Raw genomic sequence first — 18,086 nt, forward strand, 5'->3', positions numbered from 1 at the left:
TTTGTGACTTGTTTTTTTCTTTCGGAAGCCATTTTTTACGTACAAATTTCTCTTTTTTAATTTGAGTTGCACCAATTGTTTTAATACATAACGACACGCTCTTTGTTTCAATTTACAGGTATATTATTTTGGTTGAGACTTTTCAGAAAAGGCCCAAAAAGACTGAATTTCAGAAGCCCTTTCGACTAATAAGTGTTCAAACCGAGGTCACGCATGACAAATCACGCCTACTCGCGCAGATAAATCACAAAGGAGACTCGAGTGTACTGCGGGTAGACTGAACACCATGGACCTCGCCACAGCGTGCAACAATACACCTATAGTGGTCCAGCTCAAAGTTCGAATCAACACACAATTTGTTGTTTGCTAATATCAGTTTATTGGATCCAGCTTCTCAATTCCAACACAAAACATCTACTTCCAAACTTCTGTAATCTCTATGAATCCGTGAAACCGTAAACCGTAAACCGCAAAACCGCATAAACCGATTAGCTGTAATAAACCACAAATAAATAACACTTATAAATATATTGTTTAACAGGAAATAAATAAACTTTGGAACAAATGAACTGTTTTAAATCATTAATCCTTGCAGTGTGAAAAGGTGAACACAATTGGAAAACAATAAAATGTAGTACAATTGAAATTTGGAAAATCTACTACTGTGAATACTTGCACAAAAATCCTAAAACGAGCTTCCAAAGTACATCAACATTTACTGATTAAAGGTCTCTCAAATCTCTGGAATGACAGTAAAAAATGTAAATAGGCACAGTATATTCCACATTAATTACTAAAATGAAACAAAGCAAAAGATTTAACTCACCAAAAGTAACAGCACAAATTGCCACACTGTCTGCCTGGCCACTATAGACTTAACATATATGTTCACTGTATGAACTCCTGTAGGCTAGTGAGCCACACCTTACCATGCTATAGCACTGCCAGAGGTCAATGTTCACTCATCAGGCACAAACTGATTTGCATAAGCCTGCAACTCTTAAACTTTACAAAAACTCTGCTGGGCCTAGAATTTGGTCCTTACAACACCGATCCATTAGGCTCCGCCCACGGCGAACGTGGTGTGAGCAAGGAAATGCCATTCTGCACAACTCTGCCGGGCGCGCCAAGCAATGGGTTGTGATTGGTCAATACGCGACGGGGCGGAGCTTAACGGATCGATCTATTGTATAGTGGATGTATGTAGACCATCATATCCAATGCATGCATCACTATGAAGGCAGATGAATCATGTAAATTGTTGTCAACTAATTTCCTTGACATTGAATTGAAATTGAAATTGAAGTTGAAATTGAAAAAACCTTTCGACTGCAGACTCGGCTGGAAGTGTTGTTTGTTTCAGGCGTGGGTGTATACTGTAATGACGTCATAGTAAAACATGATTCAGCAGAGAATAGAGTAGATAGAGAAGTTTAACCATGACTAGCAAGTCAACACATTGAGAAGAATGGCAGAGGTAAGTCATCACTTTAAACATCTTCAAAGTTTGCTTGGTGTCTTCTTCTTCTTCCAAGTACATACTTCGTGAAGATGGTGCGCACTGACAAAGTTTGTGCGCAGTCAAACAAACAAAATATCATGTGCAGAACAAATGTATAGTGCCGTCTTGAATGCATTGCTGAGTGTTCTGAAGTCAGCAGGATCCTTCTTTAAGGAGTTCCACTCTTTGCTGGTTTCTGGTTTGGGGCAACATGTTGTTGTGACTACCCTCTATACTGAACCCGTCAAAGAGGGAGTTGTACGATCTTCTTGCTTTTTCTGTGTGCTTACTGCCTCTTTCTTAATAGTTGCGATAACGTAACCCTCCCCTTCGCCGTCGGGAGCAGGGTTACGTTATAGCAACTACCTCTTTCTTTTTTGTATTATTTGTATTTCCACTCGACTGCGTGCTTATGTTACACGTAGGTTCATGTCATATTATCAAATATTAAACCTGTCAAAGAGGGCCCTGTATGACTGCTTATTGTTACACCATAGCATATAACTTTGTAAACAATGAAGCACAAGGGACACATCTTGTGTTGTCATAAGCGGGAAAACACATTCAAACCGGGAACCTATAACAAAAGAGGACAATAGAGTCCACGGTTGTAGGTGTATACAAGCTTGGGTGTAGCCTCCAATACTCTGCTAGGGTTGAAACATAAGGCCATTTTAAAACTGTTTTCTGTTTTGCCAAACTGCACTTTTTATTACTCTATTATATAACAAGTTCATTCCCGTTTGTCAGTCGTGTGGCAGTTCACAGCCTGAAGAGCCTGGTGGTGATTCTAATCCCCATGGTGGTTTGGTGGATGGGGGACCGAAAAGTGAGTACTGTTTTTACTTCATTTCTTTGGTTTATATAGAGGCATATAAGCCATTTTGAGGTATGGGTGGCGACACTATAACTGTGACACTATTTGGTTTGAGTAAATTGGCTGTAGACACCCAAACCAAGTGCACTCCTACAGTGTCCACCATACCTCAAAAATTGTTTGGAAATGGGGTTGGAGGTGTGAGGCTTAAAAGAGGGTATAATTGCTAACTTGTTCAACCTTCCTTATATAAGCAAGTTTTAGATACAGCGCTTTATCATGTGTGTCGTGGTTGTGTGGTCTAGTTCTCGCTTAGTGCTGTAAGCTGCAGAATCTGGAAAAGCGGAGTGTCTGCGGTATTGGGTCCAAATCTCAATGAGGACCATTTTTATCTTTCTCTCATCCCAAATTCAATCATAATCAAAGCGCTTTATAAAGCAATCTTGGGCCTAAAAAATGTACCACGATGCTGTACAACAAGTGAAAATACAGCACTCAATAATACAAAGTAATGAGAATGAAGTATAGCCCAAGCAAAACAAGTCTGGAAAAGGTGAGTATTAAGTATTGTTTTGAACTTTGTTAGTGAATTGACATAAAGTAACAAGGAAGATTGTCCAAAGGTATCCATCAGCTGTGTTAAAGTCTTTGGCTAATGAAGAGTTCCTATAGTTTGTGGTTTTGTGAGAATCCTACTGAGCTGAAATAGAGTGTGTGTTTGTGATTTTACCACTAGACCACTGAGTGTGACACGTACAACACAACACAATACAATACAATACAATACAATACCATACATGTACAATGGCATTTATATTGCGCCATTTCGTTTAGACCACAGCGCTACACAACAAATTAATAAACAAAGCAGTATAAAAAAAATTTAAAATAAGGAAACATATGTGTTTTAAGTGCTTTCTTGAAAATAGGCAGTGAAATTGAGGTGCGTATTGTGATGAGAAGATGGTTCCACAGTCCTGGAGCGGCTAAAGAAAATGACTTATATGCAGCGGATTGAAGAGATTTGATGAGATGTAAACATTAACATAACATCTTACACAAACATTTTTTTTTATTGCTGTCCTAAAACCTTTACTTTTGTAAACTAATTTAATATATAATTACTTTCACTTTCATTTACAAACTTTGTCGCAATATGAGAGAAGAGTTGGACGAAATTTTCACTTTCAAATTATAATCAGGATTGTTCAACTTTTAGTTTCAACATTTTTGTATGTCCTTATTTTGTTATGGTACTCTGTGATTTTATATTTGTCCATGTGTTTGACCCCAGGGCCCCAAGGCAAACAGTTCATTGGTAAGTGAAAAGGCTACCCTGGTTAAAAATGACAAAATCAAGAAATTATTTAGTAAAAGTTTCGCACATAACAGAATCTTTTTTATGTAGTGAGACACAAACAGGATACAGGAAACAGGAAGCAGAACATATTGTCGTTTTTAAACTAAAACTTCCTTAAGGTCATGGGACATGAGGCTTTAAAGGCACTGGACACTATTGGTAATTACTCAAAATAATTATTAGCATAAAACCTTACTTGGTATAAGCAATGGAGAGCTGTTGGTAGTATAAAACATTGTGAGAAACAGCTACCTCTGATGTAACGTAGTTTTCGAAAAAGAAGTAATTTTCCACCAATTTGATTTTGAGACCTCAGAATCAGATGTTGAGGTCCCGAAACCAAGCATATGAAAGCACACAACTTCTTGTGACAAGGGTGTTTTTTCTTCCATTATTATTTCGCAACTTTGATGACCGATTGAGCTCAAACTGTCACAGGTTTGTTACTTTGTGCATATTATTTTGAGACACACCAAGTGAGAAGACGGGTCTTTGACAGGATAAGGCGTCCAGAGTCTTTAAAGGGTTTTGGGTACTTTTCTTTGACACAAAACACAAACATCCACAGAGTTACAATAAACTTGCACGTTTAAAGATCATTATATTAAAAAGCTCCCCTTAAAAAATAAAACAATTTCACACCAAAATAACGTTCAGTGGGACGAAAATTGATTTAGCATGTAAACGGATTTAAGCGACTCTCCTGAAATCATTGCTCTGTGAATTGCACATTTTTTTCTCAAAAACATGACAAGTCTGAAACTTATAGTAAATTGTATTACACCTTCTTCATTCACAGTGAGTAGGGATTTATGTCATGTGTCGTGGCCGAGCGAATAAGAGCACCGAATTCAAGCTCTGGTGATTCTGTTCAGCGGAGTGTGGGTTCGAATCCCGGTCGTGACACCTGTGTCCCTGAGCAAGACACGTAACTATAATTGCTTCTCTTCACCCAGGGGTAAATGGTTACCTGTGGGGGCAGACTTGGTTCTTGTGATTGATTAGCCTTTGATTGCGCTACATTGGCGGCATAGGCAGCACAGGGAGCTGAGATGGTTTAAGGAATGATTTAAGGCCCAGTGACCAGGGGTAATAATGTTGGAAGCGTCACTGCGTGACGGACCTAACTTAACTTAAATTTAACTTAAATGCATTTATAAAGCGCTTTAACACTGTTTCAAAGCGCTGTACAGTCAAGAAAAACATTAAAATGCAGGATTAAAAAACATGAGAAAAAGTAGCAGTATGGTTTATATACAACTCAGCGCTATATTAGAAGCCACTATTTTTGTTAATTTATTTTTTTATGGACACAAACTTGACCTATAAAAGGTATCAAATTGAAATTTCATTTGTTTCAAACAGCTTTTCAGTAGTTGTTGTTCTTTCTTTTGTTTCCCTTTGTTCCCTCTTCTTCTTTTCATGCGCTGTGAGCACCTTATAATAGGGGGATATTGCGCAATATTAATATTCCTTATTCTTAATATTTATTAAAGGGCATCAACTCGGTGCAAAATTTTTTCAATAATTTGTATATGAGGATGATAACCCCCTTGAGACATTTTGTTGTGTGTCCTGGTCGAACGGTCTAGTTTACCGAACCCAAGCTCCGGTGTTGTCAGTTCAGGTTCAAATCCTGATTAGGACACTTGTTGCCTTGAGCAAGGCACTTTAACATAACTGCTTCGTAAAAGGTTTGGAAGGTACTGCATTCTGCTCAACCAACCAGGCTCCTAGTTGATGATACCCTATTGCCTACATCCTTACGAACTGTGAAGGGTGTAACCCTGTGTCAGCCCCTGGAGTAGGTGGCAACATGTCCCTGGTGGCAGTCGATTAGGATGACGGCCCAATCAGTGAAGTGTATAGCCCTCACATTGAAGTGGCCGTCCAGCCTTGTGATGTTACGTCATAATTTTACATGACTCTTAAGCCAGCACGACATACACAAATAAAATAATAACTGTATCTTTAAACTTGATGTTACAGAAAACTTAATAGAACAACACTAAAATGGACAATGGATATGTTTTGTTTTTTAGGAAGTATCTTTTATTTTTACCAAGATTGAAGAATGTTTATGGAATAAACAAATTTAAAGATTAAAAAATTAAAAATAAATAAAAAAGATTTAAGAATAAAAATGTTCATGTAACAGGAAGACATTGTCTTTTCTTTCTCAAAGGTCTTGAAGAAACTCACACAACTGAAAACCCCACAAGCAAGCCATCCATGCAATTGACTGAGCAACAAGGCCTTGAGGCGTTCACCTTAGTTTGTGCGTCACGTGGTAAACAAGAACATGACAAGAAATCTGGTAAGGAAACTTCTACTCAGGGAATCATTTTGCTCTTTTTAATCTCCAAAGATCGCCTGTAGGCAACTTTCGGAAATATCCCTGTTGTCCGTTTGAAAGATGCCCTCATTACAGCCAGAGAATTGGTTGGTGGAAAATAAAACCTCTTCAAAATCTTGGTCTCGGATTACGCGGTCTTTTCTCTGTTTCGAATTATCATGGTTTTTCAAATATTTGTTTCGTTAATTGTATAGATCATCGTCACAAGCGAACGAAGAAAAACAAAAATTCTCAAGATGATAAAGATTTTAAGACACTGGAAATATTGATAATTGTCAAAGACCGGTCTTCTCACTGGTGTATCTCAACATATGCATAAAATAACAAACCTGTGAAAATTTGAGCTCAATTGGTCGTCGAAGTTGAGAGATAACTATGAACGAAACAACACCCTTGTCACAGTTGTGTGCTTTCAGATGCTTGATTCGGTACTCAAAATCTAATTTTGAGGTCTCGAAATCAAATGCGTTGTAAATTACTTCGTTCTCTCGAAAACTCCGTCACTTTAGAGGGAGCCGTTTCTCACAATGTTTTATACTATCAACCTTTCCCTATTACTCGTTACCAAGTAAGGTTTTATGCTTGTAATTATTTTGAGTAACTACCAATACTGTCCAGTTCCTTTGAAAGGGACCACAGGATGATGCACAAAGAGTTCAAGATAAAACTCTTGACAGCAAACAAGAGGGTCTGGGTTCAATTTCATAGAGCTGCTGAGCAAAATTTCATAGAGCTATCATAGAGCAATATATATAGCTCTTTGCCTTATCCTGATAAGCATAATTTTGTTGTGCTAAGCTACTTTTTGGCGCTTAAGCAGCTCCATGAAATTTGCCCTGGGCACTACTGGGTGCAATCGTTTAGCTTCCCTGGGTCGACCCGGTCTGCCCCGGTACGTTCGAATAGCTTTGACGGGGCTCAGCCGGGTCAGCCCCCAGTGCCCTGCTCGTGGAGTGGGGTCACTTGGGGGTGATCTGAGGTGCATACCACTACCACGAGAGGGCGAGTGTGATCGTTCGATTAGCTCTTGTCAGGGGCTCACCCGAGTGAGCACTGCGGGGTCGACCCAGGGAAGCTAAACGAACGCACCCTATGTAACGCATATAAGTTATTGTAAAACACGCTACATGTGTAGGTCTATATCAGATAGTTATATTGCTATTATCTATGTTTTTTATGACCATTTTGACAATGTGGTTATGTTATGGTTAACAGAAACAAGAATAGTACATACACCAGGCGAAGATGCAGTACAAGCTTCATTACGACATGCATCTGGCAAAGCTACAGTACAGACCGCATCACATCATACAATGGGGAACAACATGCCAATGAGCATCAATATAGAGGGCTGCAGCAACGTGGCAGTTTTTATGGCCCCAGTGAGTGATTCTACATTCAATTTCTATCCCGTTGGTGAGTAGGCTCAACATTATCTTTCATGAAATTTGTTATAGTAACTTACATAGTTAATAACACATTATGGCACAGTGTTTTCAAGTTAATCTGTGAAGACTGAGTCTTTGGAGTTAAAGAGTGCAAGACACTGATCTACCAACAAGGTACTCAACAAGGCGCTGAGTAAAAATAAATTCACAAAGATTGGTTATTGCAGTTATGAAATCTGAGACCCAAATGTAGCACCTTATGAAGGTTTACAAGGTGCTGTGGCGCATTTAGCAGCCACGGCCAAGAACACCGGGGCAAACCCCTTTTCGTAGGCCTGCGCTAAACGTCACACGTTTGCCGTGATGAAATCAAATATCTGAAAGCACACTACTTCGTGTGACAAGGGTGTTTTTTATTTTATTTATATCTCGTATATCTCGCAACTTCGTCGACAAATTGAGTTCAAATGTTCACAGTTTTGTTAATTTATGCATATGTTGAGATACACCAAGGGGGGAAAATGGTCTTTTATAATTACCAAAGGTGTCCAGTGCGTTTAAGCAACCTGGAAGAACTTCGAAATAAGGTCGGGAATTGTAAAAGCCTGTAACAGTTACCTGAAAAAGTATCACCTATAATAGGTCACATATTTTGTATTGGATATTTACAGTCAGGCAACGCAAGGAAGATCAACCGTCAAGTCAGGCTCCTCTGGAAGATGGAAGCACTCATGCCAGGGACATGGAAGGCCTTCAACCAGTAGGAGACACTTGTCGACACTCTGGTGTGCAGACACAAGTAGGAGACACCGGTCGACACTCTGTTGTGCCCAAAATATTTGAAGGCAGTAGTGGGAATTCGGCTAACCAATGCAATACTAAATTAACAAAACACTATAAGCGAACGGGTAGCTATGTAAAGCTAATACCTTGGATTAATGACGATAAAATGCATATTATGGATATTTATGTGAAATTACATCTGCAAAGGACTGAAGGTTGTGCTTTAGCCAGAAATAAAGTAGAAACTGTAGTTGATTATGAAAAAATATTCCAGATGAAAACGAGAGAGGGCGATCTTATCAATCGTGTTATATTTTGTGGTATGGCTGGTCTTGGGAAGTCCACTCTATTTGATAAGATTGCTTACGACTGGGCTGTAGGATCAAACGAGGTTTTGAAAAACTACAAACTTGTCTTTCTCTTGAAGATGTGTGCTTTGGACCAAGAGTCTGATCTCATTAAGTCTATATTTGATCAACTTCTTGGAGACAACTCGGGTATTTCTGAAGAGGAATTGGGATTCTTTGTCTTTAATAACTCTGAAGAAGTTTTGATCCTACTGGATGGTTTTGATGAGTTGGCCACTACTTCTCTTTCAGAAGCTTCCTTTGGATCTGTCCTTAGATCCCTTCGAACAATGAACTTCGAAGGTTGTATAGCTGTAACAACTCGCCCTTCTCATCTTGAGAAGTTAATGGGGCCATCCCTTGTTCAGAGTCCGTGTACACATGTTAAAGTGCTGGGATTCACCCAGAATGATGTGAAAAACTATATCAATAAATTCTACCATGATGATCTTGTTAGTGCAGCGTCGCTTCTTGAGACGATTAAAAGTTCGGACTCGCTATCTGATCTTGCCAAGAGTCCAATGATGCTGCTTCTAATATGCCTGATATGGAGGGAGAAATCGAAACTTCCTGAAACATTATCACAGTTGTACACGGAGGCAATGTCTTACATTTTCAAACGAAAGGGTCCAGGGTATGAGAACAGCATGTCTACAGTGCTGGTAGCAATTGGAAAGGTTGCGCTGAAGGGCCTTCTTGCCAATGACCAAAAGCTTGCATTCAGTGAATCTGATTTCAACGAGATGGAATTCTCTACCGCTTTGAAAGTAGGCATTTTGAGTAGTCAAAGGGTGTTGAAGAATCTCACGTCGCATCAGTGTATTCAGTTCATTCATAAGACAGTGCAGGAGTACTGTGCTGCCAAATACTGGCAGAGTCTACTAAGGGATTCCAAAGAGTTCCAGGAGATTCTTGATGTCATATGCCAAGAAGGGAAGAGCATTCATCACTTCGAGTACCTTCTGCGCTTTTGTTGTGGAAGTAATCACAGGTGTCTTGGGAAGATTTTAGATAGTCTGAGTATCCGGTTACTAGACGGTGATGGAGCTTTACATCATCTGTTGATTCATTGCTATTTTGAGGCTCAGTTGATTGAAGGAACAACTAGTGCACCGATCAAGTCATTAGCTATCCCACAGATATGTGTGCAGAAGTTCCACACGGAATACTTTAAGGCTTTGTTGCATTTTCTGACACATATTTGCAAGTTGGAGGATAGTAAGATGCATCTGGCAAATATTCAGTCACTTCACATTTCAGGCATTTCTTTAGGAGGCTCTCTGTCAATGGAGTCACTTGCTGATGCACTGGGGAACATGAGTAACCTTGTCTTTCTACATCTGACTGGGTGCTCATTAGCTCAAAGAGATGTAAAACTCGTGACGTATTACTTGATAGAAGACAATCAGTTGACCCATCTAGACTTATCCGGCAATGATGCTCTAGGAGGTGATGCTAGATTATGGGCAACTTGTTTGAAGAACTTTGCAAGTCTCAAAGTAATCAAACTGTGTAAATGTAATATACAAGGTGAAGACTTGGAACATGTTTTGATGGCTATTTCCAAGATCACAAGTTTGACTGAGTTGGATGTTTCAGGAAATCATTCTCTAGGGGGAACGGCAAATGTCTGGTCGACGTTCTTGCTGGTGACACACTTGGAGTACTTAAGACTGAGTGGCTGTAATCTAAGAGCTGAAGACTTGGAACATGTCGCTGCTGCCCTGTCCAGTATGAACAATTTAACCTGCCTAGATCTTTCTGATAACAGTGCTCTAGGTGGCTCAGCGGAACTCTGGGCACACCATTTATGCCGCTTGTATCATCTATACAAGTTAGACTTGGGATTTTGCACACTGAAATACAAGGATATTGGAAGCATTGCATTGTCTGTGACTGACTTGACCAATCTGAAGGTGATTGTTTTAGCAGGTAATAGGGCATTAGGTGGGAAGGTTCATCTGTGGGTAGATCATTTGCATCACATGCAGCATGTGGAGAAGCTTGACTTCAGCAAATGTTCATTCAAAGGTAAAGATATAGAATATCTTGCTGTGTGCTTGAGTGAAAGGCGTCATGTGACTGAGCTTGACCTTTCGAACAACAGTGCCCTGGTTGGCTCTGCAGAAGATTGGTCCCAGCACTTATGTCTCATGACACACGTCAAGAAGCTAGACCTGAGTGGCTGTTTGTTGATACATAAGGATGTGAGACACGTGGCCCTGTCTTTGTCTGGCATGAGTAATTTGAGGAGACTTGTCCTATCTATGAATTCCAAATGGCAAGGGTCAGCAGCATCATGGTCTGGCCACCTACAACATTTGAAGCACCTCCAGGAGCTCTGCTTAAGATGTTGCTTCTTGACTTCTAAAGACATTGAGGCTGTTGCTGTATTGTTGGGTGAAATGAAGAAGGTCACTCACTTGGATCTCTCTGCTAACAATACGTTGGGTGGATCAGCGCACTTTTGGTCCCGTCACCTCCATCTCATGAAATACCTTCAGAATCTAGATTTAAGTGACTGCTCACTGACAGGTACAGATGCTGAGCATATTGCTTCAGCTTTGAGGGACATGGCGAAGATGTCAGAGTTACATCTCTGCAGGAACACCGCTCTGGGTGGTTCAGCACTTTTGTGGGCCCATCATTTGCCACATCTCAAACACCTGCAACAGATTACACTCAGTTGTTGTTTCATGACTTGTGCAGACAAGAGTACGGTTTCACAAGCACTGCATCTAACGACAAACACTCTTTATGTCACATATTGATTCTGCCTACTCTCTGCTTGGGTGTTAAAATCTCCATCCATCCAGCATACACAACGTGACATGCTCAAATAATGAGGTGTTAAAGGCAGTGGACACTATTGGTAATTACTCAAATTATTTATTATAATAAAACCTTACTTGGTAAAGAGTAATGGGGAGCTGTTGATAGTATAAAACATTGTGAGAAACGGCTCCCTTTGAAGTAACGTAGTTTTCGAGAAAGAACTTATTTTCCACGATTATGATTTCGAGACCTCAGAATTAGATTTTGAGGTCTCGAAATCAAGCACCTGAAAGCACACACCTTCGTGTGACAATGGTGTTTTTTCTATCATAGTAATTATCTCGCAACTTCGACAACCAATAGCAATTGAGCTCAAATTTCACAGGTTTGTTATTTTATGTATTATGTTGAGTTACACCAAGTGATACGACTGGTCTTTGACAATTACAAAAAGTGTCTAGTGTCTTGGAAGATCACTATACCTGATCACCCTTCTCCATCTTTAGCTTCAATTAGCGTACACTCTGAAAACTGCCATCTCAGAATAAGCCTGGAGAAGGACTCTGTATAGGGCATACTTATCTGGTTAAACATGACATCTAGCTTTTGAGCTATTGGTCCGTCTCATCTTTGATCTTGTGACAGCATTACATAAAACTATACGCTACCATGGGCAGCAAGCCATATTGATACCTCACGACACTCATCCCTTGGACCAGTTTCACAAAGCTACCCAAGATCAATCACTGCCACAAAATACAATGTTAATATGTACAATATGTGACTTGCTTAGCGGAACATTAACCAGTATGTTTAGCTATAAGCTATTCTCTGAAAATGATCACTGGAAGGGAAATAGCACTGACAACCTGGACCAAATTTCATAGCGCTGCATAACGGTAAGCAAATTTGCTAGGGTGCCGGCGTATTTCACAGGTTAGCAGAAAAATTGGGCGGCTACATTGCGCGTTTACCATTGATTTAAATTGTGACGTAGTTTATTTTCGTACGGTAAGCACCGGAAGGTTAGCATGCCTTTTCGTGTGCTTACGATTAGCAGCGCTATGAAATGAAAATCGCACAGTAAGCACAAAATCGATCGCTTAGCAGCGCTATGAAATAGAGCCCTGCTACCTAAGACGGTTTCTATCATACGCCCATTAAAAGTATACGCCCATCAAAAGTATGTGAATGCTTGAAAGGCGCGTTTGGTCACACTTAGATAATGCAGGTCAAACCACGAGTGCTTTGATCTCAAATAAATAAGGTATCTGCAGACTGAACCTCTATTGTGGGATACTGTGCTGGACTGCACCAGTAGATTGACCCCATTCGGTAATGTTGGATTGCGTCAAAATATTTGCATTTCTTGAAGTTCTTGATATTGTAGTTGTAAATATAATATAATATATAATATCGAAGTCTTATATAGCGCACGTATCCACCAAACAAGGTGCTCAAGGCGCTTAGTATATACAAACTTTCAGAAAGATAGGTTATTGCAGTGATGAATTCTGAGACCCAATTATTTAGCACCTTAAAGGGGTTAACAAGGTGCTACGGCGCATTAAGCAGCCACAACCAGGAATACCGGGGCGAGCCCCTTCTCTTTTCGATAAGTGCACTGGGTTCTTTTACATGCGTTACACAACACATGGGACCAACGGCTTTACGTCCCATCCGAAAGACGAAGCAATGGTTAAGTGTCTTGCTCAAGGACACAGTGTCACGGCTGGGGATTCGAACCCACACTCTGCTGATTAGAAACACCCGAGTTTGAATTCGGTGCTCTTAACCGCTCGGCCACGACACTTCCAAACAAGCTACTGCGCAGCAGTCCGCATCAGCGTCGTTTTAATAGCTTCTCTCCCGAGTATAGTGCCGAAAGGGATCAATACGGTGCACTGCCCATCTCAAACTTCTACAGGTTTGTCAGTTTATGTAATATGGTGGATTACATGAAGTGCTTTCACTGCCAGCAACTGTTTTGATAGTAAAACCCAATTTAAATTATGTAATTTTCCTTTAAATTATGACACAAAATGTAGTATGTCCCATACAACCAGTGCTGTATCTCACCTGCCAGAAAGGCCCAGGAATATGAAAGTTAAAAAAGAAATCTTTGTAAACAAAGGTTACGTGTTTTATAAAGCAGCTCGGGTTGTATGCTCCTCAGGAAGTTGAGAAAAGATTAAAGGCAGTGGCCATTGTTGGTACTTACTCAAAATAAGTATTAGCACAAAACCTTACTTTTGGTAACGAGCAATGAGAAGAGGTTGATAGTATAAAACATTGTGAGAAACGTCTCGCTCTGAAGTAATTTAGTTTTCGAGAAAGAAGTAATTTTCAACGAATTTGATTTCGAGACCTCAGATTTAGAATTTGAGGTCTCGAAATCGAGCATCGGAGAGCACACAACTTCGTGTGACAGGGGTGGTTTTTTCTTGCATTATTATCTCGCAACTTCGACGACCGATTTAGCTCAATTTTTCACAGGTTAGTTTCATGCATTGTTGAGATAAGGCTAGTTTTTGACAATTACCAACAGTGTCCAGTGTCTTTAAGTCTATACGGAGTATGTTTGACTCTCGGAATATAGGCGCCATAGATGTAGACTGGGCCACATATAAAGACCGGTACATGAACTTGTTTTTCAGAACCAGTGATTTCAATGGATTCAATTGTTTTATTGGATAAACGTGCAGTGATGTGAGCTTTCCATTGCTGTGTTTTGATTGGTCGGGTGATGTGGGTGCAGCTGACAAACGTATTACCTCGGACCAATCAAAACACAAGTATGGAAAACTTACTTTCGGTCGTCTGCTGCATGCAGTGCTAACGCTAAGAATTTGACTGAGTATATCTATGTGTAATGAATGTAGGTGAAATGTGAAGATGGACGGGAATTGACCTATAAAGGTCATTTTCTGGCATTATTCACGAGCCTCGAAGTGTGACGTCAGATGTTCAGGCTACTTAAGGTTGCTACTTCGTGTTCTAATGATAGATAACGATACATGAAGGATTTTGTATTCATTTTTGATGTGCAATTAAAATGCAATAGACCTCTTGCATATGACATTATATTCTCAAACAGCGCCTCACTATATGAGGCAAAAGGAGGTATATCCTCGGGGGGTAGCTGTACTTTGTGGGTCAACTCTAGCCTTTGTTCAAGCCTTTGAGTAAAGACTAGGTCAAAACGTGATCGTAACCTCAGGTATGCAATGGGTCTATTCATAGCTATATTATAAGTTATCACACAAGCGCGAGTGGAATACGGAAAAATATAGCGCTTCTGCGTCCCATGTCCAACGAGGCCGATGGCCGAGTTGGATATGGGACGCAGACGCGCTATATTTTCCGTATTTCCACGAGCGCGCGTGTGTTTTTTATCTTCAAGCAAACTTGGCGCGTGACATAGAACACACAAGACGCATGGTAGTGATATAGACTGTGCAAGTCTCGCGCGCACCGGAGCGAGAAAACACGACAACTGAAGAACTTAATTTTTTTATGAATCAAATCTTTGCTTTAATTTTTTTCTTAATGCCGAATCTGAACAACAAAAATACCCATTAGAGCTTGTTTAAATTAGTTTTAGCTTTTTAAACTAATACACAATTATCGGTTAAAGTCTATGTATAGACAAAAGTAAAACTCTGGGACAAGGATGTTTGTTTGATCTTAAATGTTTTGAAACCCCTTTTGTAAATCTACGCCCGAATGTGAAACTACTGAAAGCTGGTTTATACGCGGACGCACGATGGTCGCAAGGGCGTTAGATAAACGCGTGACGCATTTTAAAGAGGAAGCCGACGCCTAAGCGACCAATGAAAAGGCTTTCCACCCCGCACGGCCAAAACAAGCGTCTGCGTAAGTTTCTTGATCGGAGATGGGCACAAATTCTTAATTTTTTACAAGTAACCTGACCTGAGGTCAAGTTTAAATATCGGTTTTTCTTCGTTATTATGTTGACTTAATTTTTACTTTTATATATGTTGTTAATTAGTATTACATTTTTAACAACATATGTCATTTTTATGGTCATAAACTATATTAAACTAAAGTAATGGACGAAACAAAATCTCCCCAACGTAAAACTCCATAAGGTTGGGACCACAATGGTCCCGGAAGTTCAAATCTGCGCGAGACTTGCACAGTCTATTAGCCGTGCAATATAGGTTTTTATCACTACTCCATTCTGCCATTCTGATTGGATGATTAGCGCGTACTTGAAGATAAATACCCTTTAAGTATTTGCTTTTGTTTGTTGTACACCTTATAATTTTCATAAAGTGATTCACCGTTTCCTGACTTATTCCAGAGAACAATTGTTCTGATCTGGGAATGGGACTGCCAGAGGAATTTAATTCAAAACTCACATTTATTTCCATACTTAAAGAAAACAAAAAGCCATAGCAATAATTTATAAAGAAGTAACCAATAAACCAATAAAAGCTGTTTTACAAAGTAGAGAATAATAGGTAAATTGGAGTCATCATCTATGACAAATATGTTTTTTCCATTCACTCTTGTAAAATTGTTCTGATGTCACGTTCCCAATCAAGCCATGTCAGCAATTGACCTATTTTTGTGGGCGTTCCTGAAGACTGTTATTATTCAAAGAGAACAAATCATGTAAAAATACATAGGAATGCACACAATTATTTTTTACAAGTTAACAAGTTTATTATATAACAGTTACAAAGTGTAATACAGCTGGTGTAATATAAAAGCATCAATACATTGTTTTTCAGTGAACCCCACCATTTTGGGAGTCCATTCCTTTGTGCACATTAAAACAACCACCAAAATGGCGGGCAAGAACTGCGACTTAAAGTGTGCTGTGCATTTTGCAATAGGTCAATATTCATGTCTAGATCCTCAGTGAAATGAACAATATTTTAACAACTTTGTGTGCTTGAAGTTAGGATTTCTTTCAAATTATTTCACACAGGCGGTCTTAAAAGGGAGGGTTAGCTGCACGTTTCGCGAGCAAATACGTCAACGTAAGCGTAATCAATTGTGTTGTTAAAACCTCATGTATTTATCGTACGTGAAGTTACAATTTCTCACGTCAGGTACGTACAAACCTCATACGTGAGCATGATATAAGCCCAAACTGGTGACGTCACCTAGAAACAACACAATTACTGCGCTCAGTTGTAACTCCCTAAAGCGCGCCCTCCTTTGACTGGTTTGTGTGGCAAGATTAGTCTCTGGCGATGTCTGGCGAGCAGTACACTATCCAATATCGAGCAATCTCGTCTTTGGGCAAGACTATCGGAAGTTGCAAGAGAATAATAGGGGGAACACCCTTTCTGCACAAATTTGTGTGCTTTCAGATGCCTTACAAAAGGCTTTAGTATTTTTCAATGTTTTGAGTGAGAAATTACCTCTTTTCTCAAAAACTACGTTTACTTCAGAGTGAGATGAAGGAACTGACTTGGAATCATTCGCTTAACTTATTGACCCACCTCGAACAACTTATTTTGAACAAACGAGAACTAGTCTCCATTCGGGTAGTCCATAATTCATGACCATGCGTTACCAAGGTTCGCTTTTATTAGTTTTTCTCTCCAGCTTTCCACTTGCCAGGATCGTAAACACCTAGCCTTGATCAAGGCGCTACAGCCAGCCGCGATCGGCAAAATCCCAGTCCCTATCACTGAATTCCGCCAGCGCACCCCCATACATAACACAGTGCATATAATACGTGTACAACGTATGTACACATACGTACTGTACATGTATATGTACCATCTGTATACGGTACACTTACGGTACATGGGTACCTCCCAAGTAGCGCCTTGATGGTTTTGTATCTGCCAAAATTTAGGGCGGAGCTCATTATGCTAATGTATACTAACAACCCGTTCTCATTGGTTGTTGGTTGAACTATAAACTCTCGCTGCGATGTCAATCACAACGTTGTTCTGCAAGCACTCGCACACATGTGCTCGTATATTGTAAACAAGCAGTGGCTGTTGTGTAGTTGCAATAATGGCGGCGGGCGAGGGAGAAATCCCTACTAGTAAAACAAAACTGTAAGTCGCTGGAAATCAGTGGTGTATAATTTTCAACACAACTATAGAAACTTTCAACAAAATATAACAACCGCGTTTAATGCAATCATGGGTTTAGAAATAGAAGGAAGAAAATTAGACCATGTGAAATTTGTTTGAGAAAGGTTAAAAAAGTATCCAGGTGTCATGGGTTTCCGGCAAGATGGCTACTTGGTAAGAATTCTTAGGTGTTGGGCATATGACAGTACAACACACCCCATCCCCTTGAAGCACAAACACAGACCAGATGAGATAAGAAACCCAGCTGTTTATTTTGTCTTAATGTAGACATATATTATTCATTACGTTTCTCCGTGTAAATCAAAGTTGGGGATCGAAAATATGTGTTGTCGACAGACGGTAGAAGATGGCGTGTGGCTGAACAACAACTACAAATAAAGTTCAATTTCATAAACTAACTCTTGCCATACTACTAGTACTACACTACAACGTTACACTTATAGTACAGCAGCTTCCAATTCAGGGACAAATCTACCAGCAACGTTGTAATTATGATGCTAGTCCTCGTGTTATAATGAAACGCAAGACAACGGAAGTTGTTCGAAGTTGTTCAACACCATTACCGACCGGGCGAGTCATGTCCGGCTCACCCGTCCGGCAGCGCATTCAGACCCCTTACAATCACACCTAATATACACCACGCTCCCGACACTGCTATAAAAAGCACGTA

General features: G+C 39.9%; 1 protein-coding gene across 1 annotated transcript; it reads left to right on the top strand.

Annotated features, from left to right (window-relative positions):
* The first annotated feature begins 1,331 nt into the window (after positions 1 to 1,331).
* LOC139953965 (NLR family CARD domain-containing protein 4-like) lies at positions 1,332 to 16,119 on the top strand. Its single transcript, XM_071953582.1, has 5 exons — positions 1,332 to 1,477; positions 2,252 to 2,330; positions 5,864 to 5,995; positions 7,250 to 7,450; positions 8,094 to 16,119. The coding sequence occupies exons 1-5, from the start codon at positions 1,469 to 1,471 to the stop codon at positions 11,321 to 11,323; spliced, it is 3,651 nt and encodes a 1,216-aa protein (XP_071809683.1). The 5' UTR covers positions 1,332 to 1,468; the 3' UTR covers positions 11,324 to 16,119.
* The last annotated feature ends 1,967 nt before the right edge of the window (positions 16,120 to 18,086 follow it).

The sequence above is a fragment of the Asterias amurensis genome, chromosome 22 (genome assembly GCF_032118995.1).
Source record: "Asterias amurensis chromosome 22, ASM3211899v1".
In the NCBI taxonomy this organism is placed as follows: domain Eukaryota; kingdom Metazoa; phylum Echinodermata; class Asteroidea; order Forcipulatida; family Asteriidae; genus Asterias; species Asterias amurensis.

Excerpts from the sequence above, each read along its gene's own strand:
- LOC139953965 (XM_071953582.1), top strand. Across the intron at positions 2,331-5,863 it reads GGTGGATGGGGGACCGAAAA|GTCTTGAAGAAACTCACACA; the intron begins GTGAGTACTGTT and ends TCTTTCTCAAAG. Across the intron at positions 7,451-8,093 it reads ATTCAATTTCTATCCCGTTG|TCAGGCAACGCAAGGAAGAT; the intron begins GTGAGTAGGCTC and ends GGATATTTACAG.